At 38.3% G+C, this 27528-nt stretch overlaps 2 protein-coding genes across 3 annotated transcripts; both read right to left on the bottom strand.

Annotated features, from left to right (window-relative positions):
- Positions 1 to 736: 736 nt before the first annotated feature.
- LOC122638653 (serine/threonine-protein kinase Nek2) lies at positions 737 to 16019 on the bottom strand. 2 transcript variants are annotated; one of them, XM_043831513.1, is made up of 15 exons: positions 15961 to 16019; positions 14822 to 14956; positions 14592 to 14658; positions 13050 to 13115; positions 5201 to 5247; positions 5046 to 5091; positions 4844 to 4924; positions 4690 to 4732; positions 4554 to 4603; positions 4385 to 4466; positions 4253 to 4302; positions 3876 to 3949; positions 3564 to 3615; positions 2059 to 2502; positions 737 to 1495 (listed from the first exon to the last, which is right to left on the bottom strand). In XM_043831513.1, the coding sequence occupies exons 2-15, from the start codon at positions 14905 to 14907 to the stop codon at positions 827 to 829; spliced, it is 1857 nt and encodes a 618-aa protein (XP_043687448.1). In that variant the 5' UTR covers positions 14908 to 14956; positions 15961 to 16019; the 3' UTR covers positions 737 to 826. The 2 variants fall into 2 exon arrangements, with proteins under 2 accessions (XP_043687448.1, XP_043687443.1); XM_043831508.1 differs by having other exon boundaries at positions 14822 to 14969.
- An 8613-nt stretch (positions 16020 to 24632) lies between these two features.
- Positions 24633 to 26845, bottom strand: LOC122648753 (trihelix transcription factor DF1-like). Its single transcript, XM_043841975.1, has 2 exons — positions 26237 to 26845; positions 24633 to 25962 (listed from the first exon to the last, which is right to left on the bottom strand). The coding sequence occupies exons 1-2, from the start codon at positions 26821 to 26823 to the stop codon at positions 24633 to 24635; spliced, it is 1917 nt and encodes a 638-aa protein (XP_043697910.1). The 5' UTR covers positions 26824 to 26845.
- Positions 26846 to 27528: the final 683 nt, after the last annotated feature.

Genomic DNA, 27528 nt, shown 5'->3' on the forward strand with positions numbered 1-27528 from the left:
ACGCCGGCAACGTTCCTAGGGTTTCCATTAAATGGCTGGCGAGATAGAATCGAGACCATCAAGATCAGTCGAAGAAGAACAGTAGATAGATAATCGTATGAGATATGAGCTATGGATGGAGCTGGACTGGTTCAACAATTTCTGCATCAGCTTCCATTGCTCTTTCTATCGCGGGCACAGCATCCGAAGAGACCAGAATAGGAACATGACGCCAACGGTGAAGTTCCTGGCCTCTCATGACTCCATATTTCTTGTCCAGTGGCTCACAACTGACAAGTCATACCTGCAACCTCGCCGGGTTAACACAATGTCCGCTTTTGGACCGGGCTGAAGGAATACTGAAGAGCCCAACTGCCCATGTATCTGTCTATTTTGACTTATCTTTAAATCTTCCTAAATACAAGGTTTTAAAACTTAGATTGGCAAGTTGGATCAGTCAAAATAGGCCAAAAACCTAGAAAATGGATTCGGGGTGCAAAGGTTTAGATTTTGACATATCTTTGTTTTTTGGTTAATTAATCTTAATTTTGAAGTGTAAAAATATTCAATTTTCTTGTTTTCGGGGGATGAATTTACAAGGAAACAAAAAAGGTTTCTACATGTCATACATGTATTGGCATGAATCCCATGTATTTTTATGTTCATGCATGCCTACGGTAATCTAACTATTGTACAGTCTCCCATGGCGTAGGATTTTCAAAGCTATGTTGAAGCCAATAAACTCAAGCTCAGGATAACAGGAAAATGAAATCAATTTGCTTGATGACCTGATTATCAAATTTGAAGCAAGTGATTAAATTCATTTTCATTTGAGACCATAAATTTCTTAATCTTCCTGTCTCATAGTAGTCTCCTTGAAGCTCTTGGTTAACCAGATAGCAGTCTCTCTAGGAGAAACCTTCCCAGGCCCAAATGGCTTCAATAAAACCCCAAGCTCTTCAAACCTCTCTTGCTGCAACAACTGTGCACTGAATTCAAGCAAACCTTCCAATGCCTCAGCTCGTTGCTTGTATGACGAGGTGTCAAACCGACGCTGCTGATAGTCAGGTGAGGTCCATCCCAATGGCCCAGCAGTAGGGTTCCTGTCCGAGCATTCACTTCCATCTTCCACACCCAACTGATAAGTTTTGTGTCGAATTCCATGCCATGCATCACTGAAACTTGGCCTTGCAAACGTTCTATCATGAATTTGAACTGTACACTTGTCTTTGGTGATGGAACGGTCAACAAAATGTGGTGAGGCAGAGCCATATGTGGACCGGGACAAAGTTCTGCGGAAGGGAGAGAAGGGATCCTCAGATGAGGTCAAGGGAAACTCGGCAATCCTGTCAATTCGAGGAGCATTTACAGAGACATCTGGAGAGTTCATTTTCCCAAGGGGACTAGCATTGGATCTGCGAGGGGATTCCACGGGTGAAGCTCTAGCAAGCAAAGCCAGTGAGGCTCTACGTATTGGCTGAACAGATTTATTTGCTGGAGTTTTTGATACAGGAACCTGCATATACAAAGAATAAGAAACAATCAAGAACTGAAAGGATTGAACTACAAAATTAATAAGTCAAATTAACTAGAAGCAGCCGCGGATATATTGCTCAATGGCGGCCCAATTCTTGATCACCATTCGAGTGACATGTACTGTATAAGCTTCAGCAGATATCTGATGCCAAAAAGTAGTTAAAGGACTGGGGTGGACACTCTAAGCATTGGATTTCTTTTTGTCTTCTATATCACCCCATGAATAATTATAATGGATAATACAGTACTAAGCATATGTCTCAGTATTCACCCAAAATAAGAGTGAGGTGGGATTCACTATGTACCTTGAACCTCCATGTCTACCACAGTATGTACAGTTCTAACAACAGGCATGGAAGTAGTCTGTACTCTGTAGCCTCTTGAGAATACTCGGTGTTTCTCAATTGGTTTTATATTCTCCAATCAAGTTTAATTATGTCAATTTGAAAATACTTGGTGCAGAGAAAGTAATTGCTGTAAAAATTGGAATATTTAAAAACTAAGACATGTGGTTCTAATATTATCTGTTCATTATGAGCTCACTGATTCATGACTTGGACGAATTTGGGTTCTCTTTGGTGTTGCAGAAGCTTTAGCTGGAGTCATTCCAGGGTTCTTCGCCACATTTGATGTCTTTACAGTTTTTGGCTTGTAGACATCAATCTCTTCATGGGTGCTTCCAACTGATAATTCTGCTAGCTTTTCATTCAGATAACTTGGGAACTCCTGTATTCCTTCAGTAGAACAAAGAGACTCTCGCTCAGAACCAGATACATTTGGGTTCAAGATCCTTTCATTGCTGAATGAATATCTGTTCTCCCTATCCTTGACAAGATGAACATCTTCTGGTTCAGAAAATCTTGTTTTCTTCATATAATTGGATTCAGTCCAGTGGACTGGTACAGTATTGCGTCTAGGACTATTATATTTTTGATGGATCTTAAGAACGTGAGGCTGAAGGTGTGGATGCTTGAGTAGCTCTGCCGCCTGAGATAATGGAGAACAGCTCAAAGTTGAAACAAGTGCACAACTATAACAACTGAAAAATAAGAGAATGAAACCTAAAAATCTGAGCCATGTTTTACTTTAGCAGACCAACTAAAATTTGGATGAATCCAAGGACATTTTGATATAAAAAGCATATGCTAACAACAGGGTAACTCAACTTGACAAGTCTTCTGCCGAAAACAGGGAAACTAAATGGACAACATTCATGCAGGTGTCCAGGACTCACTGTCTTTGCTATCCTGCCCAGGAGACCTAATGATGCTTGAGCAATGAATGCTTAAAACTAATTTGGGATACTAGAACATGTTGATTATATCAAAACTTGGGGCACCAATAATTAAAGTTTGTCATGGGTAAAGATGCTATTGCTAACATCATTTTTTTTTTTTGGTAGAAAATTGCTAACATCATTACTTTTATATGAAATGCTGATTGAGCTCAAGGTACTAAAACTCGGGTCTCGTTACCAACTCAACTCTTGGAAAAACCTAGACGAGTCGAGATCTCGCCGAGTTGGTGCATTTTTTTTTTTCAACTCGAAGCCTCAAATTTGGGTCAACCCGAGATCTGGACCCGAGATCTCGCCGAGATATGTCGAGTTTTGTCCAATTAGGTAAAGTATTTAAGTGGTAGGTGGGTTAAAATAATGGGTCGAAACCGAGATCCAACCGAGATCCGAGATCTCGCCGAGATATTGCACTTTTGAGACTCGTAGGCAGTCTCGTGTAGGCTTTTCCAAAAACCGAGAAACTCGGCGAGATCTCGCGAGTTCTCGAACTATGATTGAGCTAAGGATGAAAAAGAACATCAAACATACTCCAGGGATTGGTAGCTGAAAACAATTGAGCAGGTTAATATCTGCTTCTATGTGTCATGTTTGAAGATCAAGCAACTGGTGGTTACCAAAGCCCCTCCCCCCCCCCCCCACCCCAAAAAAAAAAAAAAACCACAGACATGTATACAATGATATGGACAGTTAACATCCAGATATTATCTATATGTGCACCGTCTGTAATTGTACGTAAGGTTACAGGACATACACTTGGCCTGAGTTCTGGATTTTTTCGCAGCATGCTTTTGATGAGTCCCCGACTGAACATAAAAATGATAAAAACACAAGAATCCTTCATTAGTAATCAAAGCAAGAGTTTCTTGTGACATATTGACAACAATAATTATAACAACCAAATCCCCAAATAACATGAAATAACTACACATCCCAGATCTTATAACATCTACTCTAGTCGTACACCAATCTCAATAAACATCCACTCAAAAAGACTGTTTCCAAAATTTATAATTGTTGCAAGATTGCTGAACAACACAAATACTAAGCGAGGATGAGTACTCACATTGCAGCAGAATACATGGTTGGAAGTGGAGCCACTATGGACTTATTTATTTTGTTGATGAGCGCTTGCATATCCTGCTCAGAGAGCTATAAAATTAATTGCCCAAGCACAATAGTAGCATGGAATAAATCCCAATTTCTTTCCCCCCCCCCCCCCCAATGAACTGACACTCTATTGAGACATTCTACTTTAAAAAATGGTCCTTTGTTGAGTTGATGCCTAAGCCATAACAAATGACACAGTAGATCACTAACACAGCAGAGAAAAAGTGTAAATACAAGGAAATAAGGATCTAGAGACAAATTATACATTCAACAAACAAGATCCGCTGCAATCCACTAATCAGTAAAAGAAATCACAAAGATCTCTACACTTACAAAGGCTTTAAATGCAGGCTTGTGAGCAGTCATTTCATATATGCAGCATCCTGGATAAATACATACATTAAAATATCCATCTGAATAGGTGGAAAGTATAATACAGCCACACAAGTGTTAAAGACAGATTACCTAAAGACCAAATGTCCGACTTAGAACCATAAGGTATATCAGCAAGCAGCTCAGGGCACATGTAGCTGGGAGTCCCCACAACCTAAATGATGTGAAAGCCCTAGTAATTACAGTATCAACTTTAAAAAAAAAAACTTAGAAGAGAAACCAATTCATTCATGTGACTCACAGAGGATGCAAGGTCATCAGAAGTCAAAATTTTAGCTAGTCCAAAATCACCTACAGTCAAAGACAATATATATGGCTCAGCAAGATTGGATGTTATTCAGGAATTAAACATTGAAAAGACTACATGATTAACATACCTAGCCGTATGTCTTGCTGTTTTGTCAAGAATATATTTGAACACTGAAGAAATTTTCAAACACTATCAGTACAACAGCACAACCGGTTCAGAGATTCCAGGTAGGGAAAACCTAACAGAAACCATCATCCATTACAAAGAGGAATGGCACTGACCTTCACATCACGGTGAAGAATATGATTTGTGTGCAAGTAATCAAGTGCCATTAAGAGTTGAACCAGCCACTTGCAAAGCTTCTGTATACAGTTCAAATATTTAAGTATGAGATAGGAAGCTTGCAGAATAATAGTTGCCTCAAGACTAAAAACTGAAACATGTAGAGAAGCACAGAAGAAAAGTATACACTAATTTTACAACCTCTTCAGGGAATTGAACACCATTGGCTTGTTTTATAGCTTCTGCCCTGAAAGACGTTAACATAAGGGGAAGAAAACAAAATAACCCAAAGATCTATTTTCATTCAGGTGGATCCACAATTCAATAATAAGTAACTGCGAAAAATGGATACTTACATGTCTCCTCCCTCACAGTAACCTATGATAATGCAGACGTAACAACTCTGTAGCAAGTAATCAACGTTGCCCCGACCAATATTAGGCCATATCCATCATAAATTTCATAATCAATAACAAGTGAAAGGAAGTTCTATGAAAATTTTATTCTATATGTTCTGTTAAGGATGAGGGATATATGTGCAAACATAGATTTCACATAAGGTCATCTGGATCCTCTGAAGAAATATGAAAGACAAAATGAGAATTAATGAGTTCAACGTCCAACTTGAGCTCTAATGGCTGAGGTGACCAAAAGGAAAATAGTATTTCTCAGTCCCCTAAACAAGGACACGTGCAGATTGGTCATCTTGCACTAGATTGCATAGAGGCACACAACAGTATTGCAGTAATGATGCCACAAGAACTATTCTTAATTCCTATGTACAAAAAGCAAGGTCTCTGAGACTTGAACCCAATGTTTTGAGACATTCACCTTATGCATTTAGAGGTCCAAAGACCTTGTCTCAGGCCTTTGCTTTCTAAAAAACTGACTTGGATTCTATATAGGTTTAAGGATAATGATAACTCAGTTATAAATTTCATCTCTCCTTACAAAGCAAGGACAATTATAAGCGGCCAATAAGTATTTTAACAACATTAAGGACACCCAAAAGTTAACGATAAAAAATAGGGAAACAACTCCTATCTTGGTGTCCATATCTACCATAAGGCAGTTTGGTTGGCACCCAAGCTACATTGATATGTCCATGGCAACTCTACTCATGCGTCAAGTTTTAGTTCAATTGAAGTTTGCTAAACATCCAGATACAGGTATAAGACTGACCAGAAAATCAAGTTTTGAAAGAATTTGGACCACTGAAAATGCAAGAGGAAGAATCCAATACACGGTGGGCATATGGTTGAGATGGACTAACTCACAGTAGCCAATCCAAAGGATACTCTATCCACCCAATCATCAGAATGAAAAAACTAGTAATCCATACAACAAAAATAGGTGGTGATAGGAAATTTGAAGGGTCAACCTTTTCCCATATAGATATTCATGTAAGGCGTTAGGATTTAGGAGTTTTGGAATAGAAAAAAGGTCTTGTGAGAAATATATATGGAGCTGGCATAATTATAGATCTTCTAAAGTCTCCTCCATAGGGTTCATGGTCAAGGTTTTAAGTATCCTTCCATATCCGCCGATACTAACCGATATGTATTGTATCTTTAAGGTACCGATACGATACCTAAAAGAAATTTGGTATTAGTAGTTAGTACATATAAGAAACCTCATCTTTTATGTATAATAAATTGAATGCACTTATCTCATCATACTTTCTTCTCTTTCTCATACATAATATATTTTACATATTACTTATGTATAGTGTTTAATGCTTCAAAACTGAATTTTGCATATATCCTAAGCATTTCCATACGTTTCTTGACTATTTTCATACATATCTTTTGCACATCTTGCTCTCTCTGATACGATGTCTCTTAAAATCACCCTTCTGATAGTATAGCCGATACCGCTATTTTAAACCTTGGTCATGGTGTCGAGGCAAACCTAAGCGGTCGCAAGGTACCTTGACGCCTTGGCACCTAGGCAATGCCTAAGCAACTAAAACATACTGCCTAAAGTGGGAGGAGGGGAGGGTTTGGGGTAAAATGGTAAGTTTGAGGGTGTTATGTGTATATACTATGCTTAGGGGGGGTGGGGGAGGATTTATCTGTAAAATTTTAAAGTTTTATCCTCTAACCATATTAAGTCTATGTATAAAAACAGGAAAGAGAGAAAAGAGGACACTGCCTTCATCCCCTTCCTTTCCTTGAAGCTAGATGAGTTGCAAGATCGATTCAACACCACAAGCAAAGACAAATCAATTGGACACCTCAAGCGTAGACAGGTGGCACCTTCCTTCTCCTCCTCCCATTTTCTTCCTGTGGTAGCAGTAGCAGAGATGACTGTCATGTTGTTACTTCCCTTTTCGACTTCTTCCCTATTTTCCCCACTTTCCCATCATTTCCCTTGTTTTCTTCTTCCCCATTTCCATCCTTTCCTCCCTTTCCCACATTTTAGCTCTAGGTGCCCTAAACAAGAAAGCTGACCGGTTACTTAGGCCTTCTGAAATGCTTTGCCGGCTAGGCGCTGGCAACGCCTTGACACCATAGGTTTCTCATCTTCTCAGTCACTGACCTTTGCAATTTCAGTCTTACATATTGAAAGATCACCATGTCTTGTGGATAATGTCGCAAATGTCAATGATGCAACCTCGGGTTCAATAACCACGATTATAGGTCGCCCAGATGATAAATAGCACAGCTAACAATGGCAGTGGTAGATTTGTAATTAAGAGACAATATCAAGCCCTAGAGGTATAATAACAAATTATGGAACCAATCGGGGATTAGTCTAAAGAGGTGATTCATAAGAGAGGGTATTTTCAGAAATACAAATAGAGGCAGAATAAGCCCTCAAAGGAGGTTGTCTTCAACTTCATGACAATTATTACCCAGCAATAGAACCAGATCTGCCATCAAAGGAGAGTTCTCTGTCAAGAGGGCAACCAATGATCTCAAAACCTCAGGTAAGGATTCACAGCTCACACCTCTATTGAATGCATAGTTATCAATGCATCGCCAAGGTGTGGCGTCCAGGCTCCTTGGTCGCCTTGGACACCTTGGGCGCCTTGTCGCCATGGCGGTGTCGCCTTGATTTTTTACCCTCTAAAACGCCATGGTCGCCTTCCCGCCTTGAAAACTATTGATTGAATGCTACACACAACCAAGGGATTTAATAACGTGGCATTCAACAACAATGGTGTGAAACGAAGTCTAGCGGAAAGATCAGCACCAGGACTTAGTTCAGATTTAAATCTCATGATGGGGATAAAATTTGAGCCTCGAATTCTAGGGTTTTTGTTACATCTGTACCCGAACCCTGACCCGAACTCCGAACGTAGGTCCGGAACCCGATTGATCCAAAGTCTTACCCACCAGCAACCTATGGTGTACTGACCAGGTGATCATTTTTTAAGGGGAAAATCCAACGATTTCATACCTACCAGTCCGGAGGCAACCACCAACCTTGTGTTGCTGTTCTGTACACCAATTGATGTACAACCTAAGGTAAAGCTTCCACTTAATTAAATTAGGAATTTAATTACTTATAAATGTTTAAAACACTGAATGTTGATCAAAATTATGCATGGGCAATGCCCAAGCCATGGCACAAGCCTCTGTGGAGCCCAAATGCAAAAACAGCAGGGATTCATCTACTGGTTCATCCCTACAGGGTCGCTGTCCTACACGAAATTCACTTCAGATGTGTGGGGCCCAATGTCTCGCACCCCGAATCACCTCCCCGTGCTTAGATGGACTCGTAAGAATATTGTCCCGACAATGTGGCCATGTGGGACCCACCTAATAGCCCATGTGCATTTAAAAGGAACCTTAGAATGTGTTTTTGGGCAAAATGGTTTCTAGCCAAACAGACCCTAAGGCAAGCCTGTATATAAGCCAACTCAAAAATAGAAGCCCTCTCCTATTCATTTCGTTGGAGAGGGAGAAGGAGAGAAAGAAGAAGAGGAAGAGGAAGGGGAAGAGGCTTGGAACCCCCCTTGTGCTTGGATTCAACAAGGTAATCTCAAACCCAGTAGTTCTATACTGATTCCTAGCCTTTTCTATGGCTATAGCCATGATCAATCCTTGATTCATCTCATGTTTTCTACTATAATAACTATGTATTGCTAGCTTAGGAGCTAGGAACCTTACATGCATGTATGGATCTGCCATGTCTGACCTTCCATCTACCTTTCTTATGATAAATACATGCTGTAACAGCCATTCCCAGCCTTAGATGGCTGATCCTAATGCCTATGTTAAGCCTAGAACATGATTCTATGGTGTATGGTATGATTTCCCTTGTTAACATATAGTTTCCTTAACCATGTGCACACTGCAGTGCTGACTTGGAGTTGATGAGACTCCTCCTTATCTGAAAATCTGCAAATCCAAGTGTACAAAGCCATGCATGTGGCCAAGCAAGCCAAATATTCCAAAAACCCCATGCATGCTTGATTTTTCACCATGGATGTGTTGTTTATCATGCATGGAACCCAACAATGCCTCCTGATCATTCATGCAAGCCATTGATCCAAAGATCCAAGCCAAAACAGTGCGGGCTCTTACGAATTTCGAGTTGTACTTGCACTGGTCCATTGGATGGACCAATACCAATCGACCACTACAGGAAACTGGAACCTGTGTTGCCTCAGACCTACCCCAGGGTCTGGAACACCTTGTTGGAGACCAATGTGTGATCCATATTGAAGACCAGGCTATTTCAGCCCTGTCCTTGCATTTTGAGCAATGGGTTGATTGCCACTAGTCCATTGGATGGACCAGTCCAATCAACCAGTACAAACCATGATTGAAAAACATGATTTTAACATCTGAGCTTACTTAGAATAATACCTAGGCCCCTTTTGGTCTGAAACCATAAACTCCTTTCTTATTTTAGCCACTGCAGCCCTACTGGTCCATTGGATGGACCAATACCAATCGACCACTGCTGCTGTCCTATCTGTTTTGAGTCTGGCCCTGGTTTGGGAGCTAAACCATGGTTACCCCTAGTCTCCTAGGGTAATTTAATGTGTATTAATATAAAATCCTAATTTATTTACCATAGGTTTTAACTATTTGCCCGACGACACATATCAAGGTGCTTTTGGGAACCGGCAATCCTTCGAGCAAGTGGAGCATAGCCAAGGGGAGAGGAATTACACCATACATGTAGATGTAACATAACTAATGAGTTATGATAACAATAACAATTTACTTTTCTGTCTTTATATTTATATTCTCATATTCTTATTGGAATTATGTTGAGAACTGTTGATGGAATGCTTGCATATAAATTGTTAGCCTAAATAGAAACGAGGCCGGTGGTAGCCCGTAGAATGGGATGCGGTTGACACCACCCGACTTGTACGATATCATTAAAACTGTTAGTCTAGATGCCGTAGCCGGCTTGGAAATGAGGCTAGTGGTGGCCCGTAGAATAGGATGTAGGGCACCACCCGACTCATGCTATGTCATATAGAATGCATATGGCTAGATAATCATCACCCGTGCTACGAACCCTTGCCAAAAGGGGTTTAGGTGTTGGATACCACAAAAGTGTGAGGCCAATGTCCTCAAGGGCATTGCTCGGTCAGTCGACTCATCGGGTCACTAGGACAGGTGATGTCTGTTGGCCCATCAGTTAATAGGGCTAGTGGTAACTCAATGGTAACCTAGAAGGCCGGTCAGGCTGACCTTGGAAAGGGATGCTGGAGTCGACTGGTTTTCTCCAACAACTCAATGGGTGTATCGCGGGAAGGGGTTAGAGGCCTGCACCAAGGATACATGTATTGGGGATTGTAGTAGCACTATATCTGCCTTAGTTTTGTCCGTTAGGTGGCTTAATAATAACAATGAATATCATTCATATAGGCTCATGGTTGTGCTTGCATGTGCACGCATGGTTTATATTTCATTCACGAGCTCGGTGGAGCTCACACTCTTGTATATTCTCTTTTAGGTGATTTTGCAGGTACTGGTTTGCCAATGGACGATGGAGCTGTTGATGGACTATAGATCTTCCTCATGTTGTTGATCTACGGAAATTTTGTTATTATTTGAATTTCTCTCTTTCAAGAAGTGTAATTACCATGACAATGTACTTTTTGAACATAAATGGATATGTATATGGTATAACATAGGTATTTGGGATTTTATTATAAATAATATAAATCATCTATAGGTAGTTCGATCTTCCGTTGCACTCTGATATTCATTTATTATCTTTTACCCTCATTGTGTGGTTTGTGACATGTAAGTACTGTTTCTGGATCCTTGGGGAGTGGCGGATATCGTGGGATATCCGGGTCACCCGCTCAAACCTCCTAGGGGGTGGTTTGGGGTGTGATAGTTTTAGTCGGCCCTAGAGTGAGTTTCAGACCTCAGAATTTGAGGTGGAAATGATGTGACCTGAGGGAGTTTGAACTCTCTCTCTCATCAAACCAGTATAAGCATTGGAACAGGGAACTCTAAGGGATTCTGAAACTTAATGGGAAAGATGATAATAAGGAGATGACACATACTAACAAAGTTTAATGGAATAAAGATGAGAGTGTAGATAGGTTGTACCAGAAATGAGAGAGGAGTTCAGAGGAGAGAGAGATTGACTTGCGCATCACAGCTCTTGGCAGCCAATGACGTTATCTCAAGTGTGAAGCAATCCACTAATCTGTCCAATGATGGACTAAATGCATCTATTAAAGATTTGTGAACAAGAAACCGAACCTATGCAGACTCCATAACTGAAGTAGAGTTTGAAATAAACACCACAACCCATCTCCTACGTGATGCAGTAGCACTTGACTAGTTGGACCAGCATGACCGAGTTTGGAAATCCAAACCCAGACAGAACCAGACCAGCCCGGGTTTTTGGTCCAACAAGGGTTGGAAGTAGTTTAGTTTAATGTAATGTCTTTTATTTCCTGATGTTTGCTTTGGGTAGGATTCGTAGGAGATAGATAGATAGAGTTTGGTTACAAGTTATTTTCAGTTTCAGAGTCTAATTAGGAGTCTTTGCTTTTCTCTTTATGTACTTGCATGTATTCAACGAGATAGACAGAATTGAATAGAAAATTGATTGTATTGTGCTAAACGTGTGCGTGAAGTGTGATTGTGCGTGTGTGACCCCTCTTCCCCCTTGCAACTCTGAGTTCGTTTTCAGATTTCTCCCAATTCTCTACTAGCCCCCCCCCCCCCCACCACCACCACTACGACTCTATCAAAGGAATAAAAAATATATGAAATTACAAATAAATCAACTCCTAACTTACCCAGCATGTAACTGCATCAGTCAACTAGTGACATTTTGGAAGAAACAAGGCACAGTTTGAGAAGCTAAAGGACATGGTCTTCTATTCTTGCTGCTTTGATGTGGTGCAATTGTTTTCTGCTTAGTGAGTACAAACAGAGACATGTAGAGAGTTTACAGGAATAAAAAATACACTAGACATGTTTGGTTCAACCTCTTTTCGCAAGTATATACTGGTTTATTGTGTAGCCTCAGGCATCATCCTTGTACAGTATAAGAAGGCCAATACTTTTCTCACTTTAGGGTCCCCCCCCCCCCCCTGTAAATACTGCCCACAGAAAACTATCCTTTCCTCTTCGACTTTAAAACATTGCAGAGATAAGTAGGATAGCTATATGACCAATAACAACTCAGCAACAGAACAAAAGGGATTTTTGAAATTTGAACTCACTAGGACTCAACCAGACAAGATTATCAGGTTCCAAATCTAACACCCTTAAATTAAAAATATTGGCAGAGAATATATTGTCTAATGTCTATTAAGCCACCAAAACACTCTCTGTTTTTGAAAAGTAACCATTTACTTGTTTTAACCTTGACAAGATAAAATGCTGCAACATGGGATCAATTTCAAACACATGCCCACCAGTGGCAATCAAAATACCTCCGACAAAATATCATACACAATATAAAAGAAGAAATTAGATAAATTCATAGTGCATACAAGAAGCAGCATCCAAAGATCCCATGAATTTCACAATTTGAAAAAGTCTGAGAAACATCTTCACAGGAAATAAAAACCCTTCAAGACACAAGGAAGAAAATATCATGAACAACACCATCATTAAAAGGCAATAGAGAGAGTAGATATTTACCCTATTTCACTGATCAAAACACAACAGAAATTTGGTAACAGATACTACTTACTAGCATAGAAAAAATGTAAACTACTATATTAAAAGAAAGTTTTGTAGAAGAAAATAGACTAACCTTCTCTACCCAAGAATCTTTGTATTCAACAATAAATGGGTTTTGTACTTTGGAAATAAGCTCCATCTACATTACCAGGAAACCAGTCAGCACTTAAAAGCCAAGCATATGGCTAGATGTACCAGACAAGCATCATATTCTTCTGACATCCAAACTCATATCATATCAAGAAAGAAAAATCCAAGTTGTAAACAAGTAGGAATTCTTGGAAGCTGTCCCTATAGGATTCAGAAGCAATATTTTACTCAAGTTTGCCTTACTTCTTTGCACTTCTCTATTTTGATGTGTGGCTTTTGGCTTTCATTAAGAAATGAATCAAAGGGGGGGGGTGATTCTGCATTTAATCCTCCTTTTTGACATGAAGAGTGGACTTTCTCAGGCCAGAGGAACAAAAACATTTGTTATCTCTCCCCACTAACAAGATTTACCGGTATATTACAATTTTCTTAGCTTCACCCATTGAACCCTGGAATAAGATTGCCAGATACCCTTCAGCACTAGATGATATCCACATCCCACCGGGGTGAAGTATACCCTTAATGAGAGTTCTGTCATCTGCAACATGCTTTAGCCAAACTGATAACTTCATAGTTTATAGTTTGTTGAAGATGTGTCTATCAAGCTCCTAGGGTTACTGTATCTCGATTAGTGTACTCCTAGCCCTAATCAAGATACCTAACTCCTAAGTGTCTCACAATATGGTTGTAATTGTGTAATAGTTAGTCCTAGTCCTAGTCCTAGTTCTATTTTGAATCCTGGTATTTTCTATTTCTTGTAATTCCTAGTAGGATTAGGAGTGATTCCTAGTAAGATTCGGAGTCTTAAGTTGTAATCTGATTTCACGTATAAATAAAGGGTTGTGAGAGGGGACTGGACAGTTCGATCTCTTCTATCTCCAGTCCCCTTCTCTCTTCTCCTCCCTCTTGGTCTTGGTTTTCTCTGTGCTTATACTGTTACATAGTTTACATCACAGATTTCTTTTGGGTGAACAAATAATATATTAAAACCCTTAGCCGGCTCATTTAGTTGGGATAAGGCTATGTTGTTGAAATAATATATTAAAACCCGAAGGGAAAAGGAAGAAACAAGGGGAGCACACTAGAAACTAGCAACAACAAATGAAAGCTAGAAAACAAAAAGGCAAGGCACTGTCCTATGAAAGGACTAAACAAGCCCAACCAAAACAAGATTAAACCAAAAGGCCCAAGAGCACCAAGACACCCAGTTTACGTTACAGATTACTCAACTGTTACTCACTTACTCTAATAGATTAGTACCAGCAGATCTTTGAATCATACTTTGTTTTGTTTCTAACATGAAGTAGCCATGTATCACAGTTTTGGTTATCCTCAGAACCAAAAGTTCATCAATTGGAACAATCTCCTTCCAAACCAACAAGAAGATTTCAGAATTATCTCTCAAAAACAAAGGGGAAAAACTTGACTGGTGACCAATGACCACAAGATTTCTATTGATTCAGCCTTTGAGCAAAAAGAAAATGGTCCAAGGAGCCAGACAACGGGACAAGTACACGACACCAACCTCCTGGAGTGCAGATCTGCGGGATCTGTCTGTCTGGCGGGCAAGTCGAATCTTCTTCAGGACATATCTTAACAAAAACCAGGGGAAAAAAAGAACCAAACATCAAATTAATTGGTAAAACACAAAAATTTTAAACAATAATTACCAGTTTCAAATTATATAGTTTAGTAGTATTCACAAAATTTATAGACATGGAGAACGATACGAATATGCTGCATTGCATTCCTCACTTTTTCATTTCAATTTTATGCCTCACAAGAAGAGCAGAACCAAAAGCCCCTTTCCCAATCTGCTCTAATACTTCGTACTCCTCCATCTTTGGTCAAGTACTTCTTCTTCCTTGATATCTTCAAAGATCTATGAACCTAGCATAACATATTTGAAAAATAAAGTACAACATACACTATAACATATAAAGAAATGCGAAAGCTAGAAGGTTGAACCATAAAAATGATAAGAAAATTCACGGGAAAATGCTCCATTTTGCAAAGAGAGAACAATAAGGTCACTCTTCTGTTATAGGGAGATATCTCCATAGGCCATATATGCAACTCTTAGGAAAATCGTGAATACAGTGCAGCATGACATGAAAATAAACATAAAAAGCCGGAAAGATGAAATGCAACATACTCAAACCAAAGAGACGTCCAAGAAAATAACAGCACAAATTGCAACAAAAAGAAACAAGATGACTTCTGTTATATATATATATATATGAACCTGCAACAAGTTTACCATTTAGAGGACTGAATGTACTACAGTACTAACAAGTTCAGGAACTAAGAAACCCTAATTTTAAAAAATATATATATATAAAAAAAAACGGATAATTCTGTGAGAGATGAACGACAGGAATCGTCCCCCAAAAATTAAATAAATTGTGTAAAAAGGAACTCTGAAAGGATACCTTAGGATAAAAATGTTTACTCGCTGGTCCAAAATAAAGGGTGTAAAAGGCACCAGAATCACGGAGTAAACCATCGAGAACTCGGGAAAATTTCTTAAAAAACGGAAACATCTTCACAAATGATAAAACAAAAGGGAAAAGAGATGATCATACAGTAAAAATGCATATCCTTGCGCGAGAATCCATGAAATTCATAAAAAAAACAGAGCTCCACGACCAGAGGAAGAAAGAGAAAGAAAAATAAAGACACTCAGTTAAACTATTGAATAAGGAAATACCTTCAACAGTTAATGAACCTCTGAAACTCTTCAGGAAATTGAAAATAGCAAAAGGAAGTGATGAGAGTTCAAGTTCAAGCTTAAAAACAGGGAATAAAATAAAATTTAGCATGAAAGAGGAAGAAAGACGAAGTAAACATATCAGCAATAGATTCACAGAATAAAAGGCAAACAAACATAATACCTACAGTTGGAGTAACGAGATCTCCAGCTCTCTCTCTCTATCTCTATCGAAGAGAGAAGGAAAGAATTGCCCGAAATTCTACATTTTCAGAGACAAGACGAAATCGAACCATCGAAGAAGCTGTCGTATCATATTTGCAGGAGGAAAGAGAGAAAGAGCGGCAAAAGAATTTGAGATTAAAAAAAGAAAAAGTAGTGGCGAGGGATTTAAACTTTAAAGTTCAAAGAAGCAAACAAACAATTGCAGGAGCTTCGAGCCTTCCTTGTATGGTTAATTTGGTAGTTATTTTAATCCTTCATTATTATTATACTATTTCAGATTCTCTTCTCTGTATAAAAATTTTTAAATTGGCAATTTTTGTCAGTTTCGTGCCTACCGATTCGACCCGGACCGACCTGACCTGAATGAACAAAATAACAATGGACCCCACCATCTCCATCCCCCACCAACTCGATCACGAGCATTTTAAATCGTCCTCATGTTTGTGGCTTTGGGCGCCGTCCGGGTCGGTTGACAACCCGAAGAATCCTCCTCTAAGGGTCTAATCAGTTCGTTTATGATCTCAATGGTTCGGTTTGGTTCATATTGTAACTCACAGAAGCCAAAATCGAACAGATTATTAATTGGTTTCGAGTTCCCAATTTCCGATTATAAAAACTTAACCGGTTCATTTCAATTTGTTATTGATTTTTATATACGGTTTATAATTGGTTTAATCGGTTTGATTTATCATTTTAGAAATCGTAAAAGTTTACTGGTTCAATCCAAAACTGAACCAATTTAATTTGCTTTAACAATACGTAAAATCAAACCTGAACTATAAGCAATTAACTGGTTCCAATTTAAACGATTAGATTTAATTTTGGTGAAATTGACACCTTACTCTTATGAGAAGCATTTTTTAAAATAAAAGGAATGTCTGAGGGACGTATTAGGTATTAAAAAAGTCACATATAGGATTATTATTTTGGCAGTTAATTTTTAAGGACGCTTTCATGGAAAGGATTTAATTAATTAAGTAGTTATAAGTAACCGTAAATGTTGGAGGTTTCTTGATGGCATGCCTTGAGCCGTCGGAATACTGTTTTAAAAATCAGATCGGAATCGGCTGAATTCAGCGATACGACTCAGATTCCATAACGGAAAATAATCCTCTTCAATTCTCTACAACTATGTAGTGCAACAGTTCAGGGTGGAGATGCCGACACGTAGCAGTTCGAACATCCAACAGTGCCGAGCTCAAGAGAAAAAAAATCAAAAATCAATGAGCTCGGACCGTTGGATGTCTGAGCTGCCACATGTCGGCATCTCCATCCCAAACTGCTGCATTGCACCGTTTAGGGAATTGGGGAGGATTAAAATCCTTCGATAACCCCCAATTATATATTGGGTTGGACTGAGTTAAGCCGAGTCGAATAGATTTTGACCGAGTTCAACCGATTCAATGATGATTCAAATCAAAACCATGGGGAAAGCTTTCCTTCACCCACTACTATGATGAAGGTTTTTCAAGGTCTAGGAGTCCCATCTAAACTTTACAATGACTGAAGAGAGATCATGGGTATCTGAAAACTCGGTCCAAACCATCAAGTCTTTTAGTCTTTGAACTATTTAGTGGTTGATTCTGTTAGATAACCTTATCTGGTCGGCCTAAAAATCTATCATACCTAGGCAACCTGAAATTTGCCATGTGACAATTGGTATGGAGTTCAAATTTTGTGGAATGGCAGTTCCTTATGTTTGTAGCTCACATGTCAAGTTTTAGACTATATAGAATTTTGCCAAGTGGAAAATTAGGGTTAGAAAATTTCAAGACCTTGGGAAAGTGCATAATAATAATCGAAGCACCATAAGCATGCATGTATATAAATGGGATGCATGCTAATATACAAGGGAATATATAATTGGAATGAGTCTGAAACTTCACAAGTGATCTATTTTAGAATGTCTAATGTTCATCCAATAATCGAAAGTCACATCATTTTGTGACAAAATTAGGTTACCCAATAAGATAATCTTATTATGGATCCTAAAATATTAAGTTTTTCTTTTTCTTGATAAAGATTAAATCTTGATCTACAAAAAAATGAAATCTATCTCCAAAAACATGGGACTATTAACCCAGCCTATGAACCTTATGGCCTTATGCGTAGTTGTTGAAGTAGCAAAGATGTACCAAAGTTGTAGAGAATGGCCATAAGAATAGGTTGTTGGTAGGTGAAAAGTTGCATTTGTTTGCACACGTGAAAACGAGTTTTTCGTTAACCCGGCAATGCTAGTACATATATATAGTTCTTTAAGGGAAGGGAAGTGAAAATTTATAAACCGAAAAAGAAAACTTTGATAATCATTATATCCAACATGACTATATACAACAACAACAAACTCAGTCTTATTCTAACTTAATGGAGTTGGCTATATGGATCCAATCAAAACAACGTAAGAGAAACTGAGGTCTAAACAAAAAAATGTAATGAAGAGATGGGGAAAAGAGGGATGAGAAATAAAAAAATAAAAAAAGAAAAATAAAAGATGGAAACTTAAAGGTAAAAAAAAATGATGAAAGACGAAAGTAAGATGAAAGAGGCACAACCCAACAAGTCAAGAGAATCTCAGCTAAATGGGATCTACTACATGGATTCTAACCCTCCAATAGGCTCTATTTGAGGTCATACTTAGTACAAGACCTAGACTGTGCATGTTCTTCCTCATAACTTCCCCTCTAGTCATTTTAAGTCTACCCCTCGCTCTTTTATCTCCTTCAATCAAGGTCATATCTCTCCTCTTTACTAGGGCGTCTCTAGACCTCCGTTGAACATCACCATACCACCTCAAGCGACTCTCTCGGAGCTTGTCGTTGATCGAGGCGACTCCCAAGTCAGCTCTAATATGCGCATTCCTTACTTTATCCTTTCTCATTTTTTTTGTACATCCATCTTAACATCCTCATCTCTGCTACACATAGCTTCTCAATATGACACTCTTAATTGTCCAACATTCTACCCCATACTTCATAGCCGGTTGTACCACAGTCCTATAGAAGTTTCCTTTAAGCGTTAAAGGGATACATCGATTGCACATCACTCTGGATACGCTTCTCCATTTTATCCATCCCACTTTAATTCTCTATAATATGAGGTCTAATACTGACCCATAAACTAGGATCGAGACAACCCAAAGGTAAGGGGAGGAAGTGAATTGGTTACAAATAAAAATCTTGTCAAATGAATTCTTGAATACCCAGAGCAACTAAGTGACCCAAGTTGTGTGGGTGTGAATGAGTTAGTATCAAATATAATTTTAAGAGAGAGAGAGAACAATGCACAAGGGATTTATAATGGTTCGGCAACTTGCCTATGTCTAGTCTCAAGTGATACCACAATTGGCTGTCTCTATAACTCAAACTCACTTACAATGTTTTTACTTAGTTCAGTAGTAACCAAAATGTTTAAGGCTCACATTCCAACTTAGTGGTTTTACTAGGCTCACCACTAACAACCTAACAACAATGAAGAGATTCTCCAATCTCTAACAACAACACATTTTGAAGAGTGTTTACAAAAGTTCAGTTGTCAGAATACAACAAGTGAAGATCAACAAGGAGCTCTGGAGTCCTTTTGACCGGTAGGAACCTGTTGTCTGGTTGATCAGACTGGTGGACCCTTGAGCTCATGGGACACACAGCGAGTCGGCTGATTGCTTCGATCAATAGTCCAAAAAGGGTTATGTAAAGGTAGGATTTTTACTTCTTTAATATTAACTAATACAAGCATTTCTTTTGAGTCAAAAACAACTTAAACATGTTAAGGTCATCCCAAGGCAAAATACCAAAAGAACCAAAGTCAATCTATGCCAGTAGGGTACATATTAGGTATTTTAGGTTAGTTGTCCTAAGTGTTCAAATGTGGGAATCGCCTTACATAGGGTTTCACAAAAGACATACAAATTACAATATGAAAAATCCTAACTCCGAAGATGTTTTCTAATAAATGGTTCTTGATAAGTAAACTTCTGCAGTTCTTAGCCCATTGTTTGTGAAACATCTCAAATAGCTTGGACTTATATAAGGCTAATGATGTCAATTGAGTTGTCAATTGTTACCTTGGATAGGCTTACTTAAGGTTTTTTTTTTTTATTTTTTAATCTCCTTTTGAGTATATCACTTGATGTTGTATATCGAAAGACCAAGCTCACAAAGGTGACTTGACCAACCAAGGAACCATTGCACACAAAACATCATGCACACTATGAAGCTAAAAGTAAGTTTAGAAATACCAATAAGAATAAACATTTTCACCTTTAAATTTAACATAAGTGAGGAATCACCAAATTAAAACAACCTTAGACATGCAATGTCTCAACACCATACACATATGGCTACTCTATTGTATATGCGCAAATGTAAACATTACTAGGAACAATCACATGTAATACATAAGGATGAATATAACCTATTGAATTAAGTTGCTTGCATGCATTGTATTGAAATCACTAATATTTAATTCACACATATGCACATACATGAACACAAATGGTATATATTAAGAGGGGAATGCGTGAATTTTACAAATGGAGAACTCTTGTTGTAACCAAGGTTGATTACAACAATATTGTAATCTTACTTTTTTTTTGTCCTTTTAATATATCATTTGTTTTTTTTCTCCTAATGAAGATAGATCTTATAATTTAACATAAAATCTGTATTAAATAACTTTCAATTTTTTGAAAACTTTTTTTACATCTGCATTAAATAACTTTTGAGAATAAGACAAAGGACAATTAAAAAAAGATTACAATTTTTTAGTTCACCACTTTGGTGATAACAAATTATTCCTTTTGCAAATATAAATATAAAAAAAGAATGTTGAAACAAATTTATAGTACTGCTTTAAGCATACATATACAGTTTTGTTTTTTCTACCGATCAGGTGGAGATATTGTAAACATCACTGTCTAGTTATTAGATAACATGTAATTCAGTTCATATCTATAGTCCCCTTTCCCATGCTATGCCTCTTTTGGATTTTCTATAGTCTTTAGTCTTCTTTATGTTTCTTGTTTCTTTCATTTTTTGACTTGTTATAATTATTAGTACCTTCACCAACACCCTTTGGATTAATTTAAAAAAAAAAAAAGATATCATCACAAATCGATGTTGTATGTTGAAGAGAATTAATACTAACATATTGTGGGTTATATGATTAAGAGAGCTAGTCAACAAATATAACATATAGCTTATTCACAGAAATCCTCATATATATAAGTTTTTTTAAAATGATGAAACCATGCCTTGACTTGGAAGAAGAAGCTTTTTCTAGAAGGTTCTACTGTTCGGAGTGGTTTCAGGAGTTTTTTTATTTTTTATTTTTATTTTTTATTATTAAGATGATAATTCAAAGATAGTAATGGAATGGAAAAATTTAATAGATTTAGTTGACTTCTAGGAATGCATTTGCTACCACGACACTGCTTTATGAGCAATTATTGGTTCTAAAAGCTTCTCTTGTGAAGAATATATATATCTTTTCTAGTTCTAGGGGGCAATAAGCATGCATCTTGCCCATACCATACATATTTTTATTTTATTTGTCCTTTTAAGAGAAAATTTTGGAATATCATTACCACTATGTTTTTTTTTTGCGGAGTAATTACCATGGAAGGACTCAAGGGATCGATGTTGTAGTGGATAACAGGGCCAGTACTCTCAGTTTTTGCATTTGTCAAGATGACTTATTCTTTTGTTTTAAATGACTAAGTTTTCCTTAACCCATAGAGAATATCTTTTTTAATGGGGATGTAACCTTATGATTGGAGTCTTATGTTATCATTATATTCTCATTTATTTACAAAATCAAAATTATCTCTCTAATGCAATCCAACGGTATTGATGACCATGGTGAAGGAATTCAATTAAAAAACAAAACTCCTTGCTAATGCCTACAAGCAATACTCTCTCAATATCAAAATACAAAAAATTTGTATATAGGTCTGCACATGGTTTGGATGGGCCTAGCCACTGATAAAACTTCGGTCACCCTAAATTTTACTTGTTCAATTTGAAAGTAAGCTTATCCTTCATGGAAGAGGATTTTCCGTGCTGACAGGGAATCTCCTACCTTACACAAATTACGGCATATGAAACATTTTTTTCTAATAGGAGTTTACACGGTCAGGGAAGAAAGAGAGTGTCAGTGTGGAACCCACATGATTAGGATGTGAGGGACGAGTGAAAACATCTCTACAATGTCGGCATAGAGGTCTTTTTCTCTTTCTTAATTTGTATGTGTATATGTACATGAATGTGTATATATATATGATGGGATTGATAGCCGATATTTTACCTTAAAAGAATTGCATAGCCCATATTTTACCTTAAAAGAGTTGCATAATATAAGTTTTTTTTATATTAAAATAAGATGAAGCAAGATGATAGCAGAGTAATCATTATGCTAGGCTTGAAGACAATTGCTTGCTCAGTTGGTTGGTAGCTTGCCGGTTGAGAGCAGGCTCCAAGGAAATCAAGGGTTTGAATCTCTTGTCTTCACCTTGTTCTATAAGATAATACAACAAAAAACATGGATTCACTTCTTCACTCATTCTTCCCCCCCCCCCCCCCCCTTATCCCCTCCCACCATTTTTTCAGAAACTTTAGTTTTTCAAAGCGTCCTTGTCTTCTACTTGATGTTGTCTTTGGGATACCGACTCAACAAGCGTCCTTGTCTTCTACTTGATGTTGTCTTCGGAATACCGACTCAACAACTTGGTGCAACACTTTGAACATTTCTACTACAACAAATTTTAGGATTGTATTTCATATACAAAAGATAAGTCTTATACTACCATTACTATTTTGTTACAATATTTTTAGCATATGTTTGTTGAGCACAAGCTTGGTTGTGCTCTATTTTTAGGGTTAAATATGCATACCCCTTCAAATGGACCCAATATTCCTCATGTACCCTTAAGGTTCTGATAATTTCACACGCACCCCCTCAAAATTCTACGTACACCCCCAATTTTTCAACTTAAAGCCATTATTCTTCCAATTATTTTGTAACAACAGTGGTGTTATTCACATGTTCTTTCTAATACGTTTTTTATTTTCCCTCTGCACTGGTTTGCGATTCTTGAGATTGCTCATGTAGTAATTGATCATGAGTTCACATGGTTAAAGATGGCATACTTAAAGGTTGCTGAACCTTGGAGTCATTCGTTGTTCATCCTATTACATCTGTGTAAGTGCAAAGTCATTCGCTGTTTATTAAATATGTGATTTTTTGAAATTTTTTATTCAAAAATCTTGTAGATCATATTAGAAGAGGTAAGTTTTATTGATTTTTATTAGTTCATTAATCAAAAAAAGAAAAAAACTATAAATGGATTTTTTTTATCTAAAGAGAAGGAAGATCCAACCCCCTTACAACTGGTGATTTGATATTGTGATTAGATTAATGTGTCATCATAAACTCCCACCTCTATGGTAGAGGATTGAAAATACTCCTCCTATGTCTAATCAGATGAGATGGAAGGATTCATTTTTCAACATGGATGTGAAAGAAGGAAAAACTTAATCCAATAAACAAAGTTCCAAATACAATTATGACTAAAATCAAAAGAAGGAATCTAGTTGGATTTCTAAAAACCATTGAATGGATTCAACTTGGAAACAGATCCTCCATGGTGCGTTGCCCCGTCCGGCCTGTCTTGCACAGGCACAGGATTGTGCAATGATTGCTTTACCCCTGCCCGAGCACCTTATACGAACGGGAGTAAGGTGATCATTACACGAGCAACCCTGTGTCTGCATAGCACAGGTCGAACGGGGTAGCTGCACCGTAGAAGATCTGGATTCGTTGAACTCTTCATGGGTTTCATGCTCCCCCAATTGTTATACAAACGCCCAATCAAGTTAATCTTTCAAGTAGCTCTGAAGCAGGTGCAAGGGGTGTTAGGGTTTAGGGTTTAAGCACAAGGTTGTTTAAAGTATTATACTCTAAATATTGAGTTTGAAATACCCAGGTTGTTGCCTCCAGCTAGTATTTATAAGAAAACTAAGATTTAGGTCAAATGGACTAATTACTAGATTGCCCTTCACAGCCTGAACTTTAATACAAGTAAGATTATATTAAAACATATAAAAGAATTTTACATCATTACCCTTACATATAAGGCGCTGCGTTCGTCATTTCGTCTCCCACCGTATTGTATTGTATCATTATTATATATAGATCTATTTACGGCACTCGAGGTAGATCATCACGTGTGATGCTGTCCCACCAGTTTGACAGTTTTGACTTGGGATTTCGCAAAGTTTTGGGACACGGCGGTGTGGCGGCTTACGTGTATGGTGTTAATCCCCAACGCCCAGTAAGTAAATGACAAGAAATCCCTTCTGTAATTCTCAGAACCTTGTCATGTGGTGGACCCCCTCAGCACCCAACACAAAACCAGACATCGTTTTGTTACCGTATATGCTACAATGTCGGTGCTTTTCTCTCTCTCTCTCTCTCTCTCTGGATCTTAGCCTCTTAGGCTTAAGTGATAATTATTTCTCCACAATAACCATTTCAAATAATAACAGAAACTTAAAAGGAAAGGGAAAAACCCTAGCCACATTGATCATTGATTTGATCTCAAGAAAGCAAAAAAAAAATGAAAAGGAGGGTTGGGGATTATTCAAATTCTAAGTTGTTCTCATGATCTTCATCAACATGGGAGTCATTTTGTTTAAAACCCCAATCGGGTGATCTGAAATTGGTATTTACCGGCTGTTCCGAGCGGTTTTCCGGCGAAGTCGAATGGTTTTCAGGCCCTTCAGAGTTTATTACCAGCTTCCCTTGATTGTAAAAGCTGCTCAATTGATGAAAATAAGGACAAGTTTTGGAATCAGAAGACCTCTTCTTGTTTGCATCTCTGGTTTTCCTGAAGTACTTGTTTATGTTCTCCCATTTCTCTTTACACCTTTTGGCACTTCTATTGAAACCCAATTCCAGCATTCCTTGTGAAATTCTCTCCCATAGAGGAACCTTTGAGCCTTCCTTGTCTTCACCACTGCTGTAGAGACTACACCTGAGGTTTATTAAAGAATAAACCTCATTCCTTGGCCATCTTTTGCCATGGTCTTCTCTATCAGTACTGGATGTGTAATTAGGGTTTTGAGGAGCTGTGTTCTCTTGGGTAACAAGGGAATCATGGTTTTTGGAAGTTAGATTTGGAGTACATGATGAAGAGGGCACTTTTGTATGATCAGTATTGATGTGGACATTTAGGGCTACAGTGGAAGAGGAGGGGACATCTGCAGGATTTGGCAAAGAACTAGGGTTTTGAGGGGATGAAGTGGGCACTTTAGGGTTTTGTGATGAGTTCAAGGTTTTTGGAAGATCTTTGTTTTTCAGAAAGAGATTTTGGAATTGGGTTGGAGTAGTAGACCCCAAATTCTTCAGGATCTCAATTACTGTAGCTTCTCTATCACATGCAATCTCTTGTAGATGAGCCTTAAGCTCAATCTCCCTGTCCATCCTAGCCATTTCTTGCTTCCTCCATGCTTCTTCTCTAGCAATCTTCTCTTCTTCTCTCTTCTCCATGTCTTGGAGAAGCTTATTTTGCAGCTCCTCTTGTTGGACCATGATCTTGTTCACTATTTCTTCACAGAAACTCTTTAACATTTGAAGTTTGTGATGCCTTTTCCTCTTCTTAGTCCTTGAGTTCTTGGTCACACATTCCTTTTCCACAGTAGGATTTACTAAGGTTTCATTCCCTGAATTCTCCTCAGAATCCAATTTCATCTTTGCAACTCCTTCATCACTCATTACTACCTCCTTTTCAGCTGAGTGGTTGGGGTTTACCCCTTCATACAAAGCTTCAAGCTCATTAAAGGACCTGAAATTCTTACTATAGCTAGTGGTAGTGGTGGTGGTGGTGGCATTGCAGTACTTGCTCACCTCTTCATACTTCTCCTTGCATTTCTCTGCACTCCTTTTGAATCCAAGTTCTGCAAGGTTCCTGAAATTACAAAAAAAAAAATCAAAATGGGTTTTTTCTCAGTTTTCTCATTTGTATTGGTTTTCTACCGAGTAACCCATTTCCCATTGAAGAGGGATTTTCAAAAACAGAGAATTAAAATAGAAGATTTTAAGCTAGATACTCTATCTAGTCTCAAGCTCCACTTTCCTTGAAGTGATTAAAACTAATTTTTTATTTCATTCTTTAGGGAGATCAAATCAACTAATCAGTCTAATCTACTTTCTAAAATTACTAAATGGGCAGTAATATGTACCTTGAAATATGTTCCCAGATGAAGTCAGTGAAGCCAGATTGAATGCTAGATCTGATCCTCCACAGTGCAAGTATCTCCTCTTCTGTCCATGGATCTGTTATTTGGGAAGAAAAGGGTTTCAAGTTCAACCCAAGGAGTTCCATGCTTCTACCCACTGCTTCCCTTTCTTCGGCCTCTTGCTCTTGTTCTTCTTTATCTTCATCATCTTCCACAGTTGGTGACTGTTGGTGCAATTGGTGGTGATGGTGGTGGTGGTGGTGGTGGAGAAGAGGAGGATGAGATTGGAAGATGAATTGTTGTTGTTGGTGTTGTTGTTGGTGAGGATGGGAAGAAGGGGGATCAAGGACAGAGAAGTAATTAGGAGGGGAGACATGGAGAGGTAGAGAGAGTGGGAGTGGGAGAGTGAGAGGTGTTCTTGAATCTATGAACTGGTAGAATTGGTCTGGAATTCCATTAAACATGGTTTGAGTGAAGGGAAGATCTTTCTTTCTCTCTGCTCTTTTGCTCACTGTAGAAGGGAAATTCAATTCTTTTAGGTCTATCAGAAAGTATGAATCTAACAAAAAGCTCTTTCTCTCTCTCTTCATCAAAGACTTTGTCTCATATCATGGAAAAGGTCACTTAATTTTTGGCTTTCGGAGGGGGGGAGATCAGAAGAGAGGGGTTCCCTTAGAATCCTATGCAAGAGAAAAGCTTATGCCTGATGCCTATGATGGTGCAATAAGCGCAATATTGAATAATCACCACACGTGACGACAAGCACAGCAGAGGACCCCACGTGCTTTCTCTCTCTCTCTCTCTCTCTCTCCCTCGCTCCCTCACTCATGAATACCATCAATAACCAGCAGCGCGATTCAACCAACCATCTGACCTACCCCTGTTAACTCCCCATGGACCCTCCTCCTCCTCCTCCATTGATTTCCCTGCACTATAGCTCACGTACACTGCACGTGCTCACCATGGGTCCCACCAATATCAATTTCATGTCGTTCAATCATCTCTAATCATGAGGCAGCGGTGTTGTATCGGCCGGTACGTATTAATATCAAGAGTGACTTAATATTGATACAGCATCGATCACTATGTATCATTTTACGTAGTCAAAGATGGAAAATTATCTCCTCTAATTCCATGTCCAACCTAGTTCCCTAATGTGGGGGGTGGATCCCATTAGGGCAAAGTGTTCTAGCAGGGGTAAGGTGGTCAATTTATGTGCTTACTTAAAAGACCAAAAATATATACAAGAATAATCACTTAGATCCCAACTTTGAAATGATCAAAAACCATTTAGG

This window comes from Telopea speciosissima, chromosome 1 (genome assembly GCF_018873765.1).
Source record: "Telopea speciosissima isolate NSW1024214 ecotype Mountain lineage chromosome 1, Tspe_v1, whole genome shotgun sequence".
NCBI lineage: Eukaryota > Viridiplantae > Streptophyta > Magnoliopsida > Proteales > Proteaceae > Telopea > Telopea speciosissima.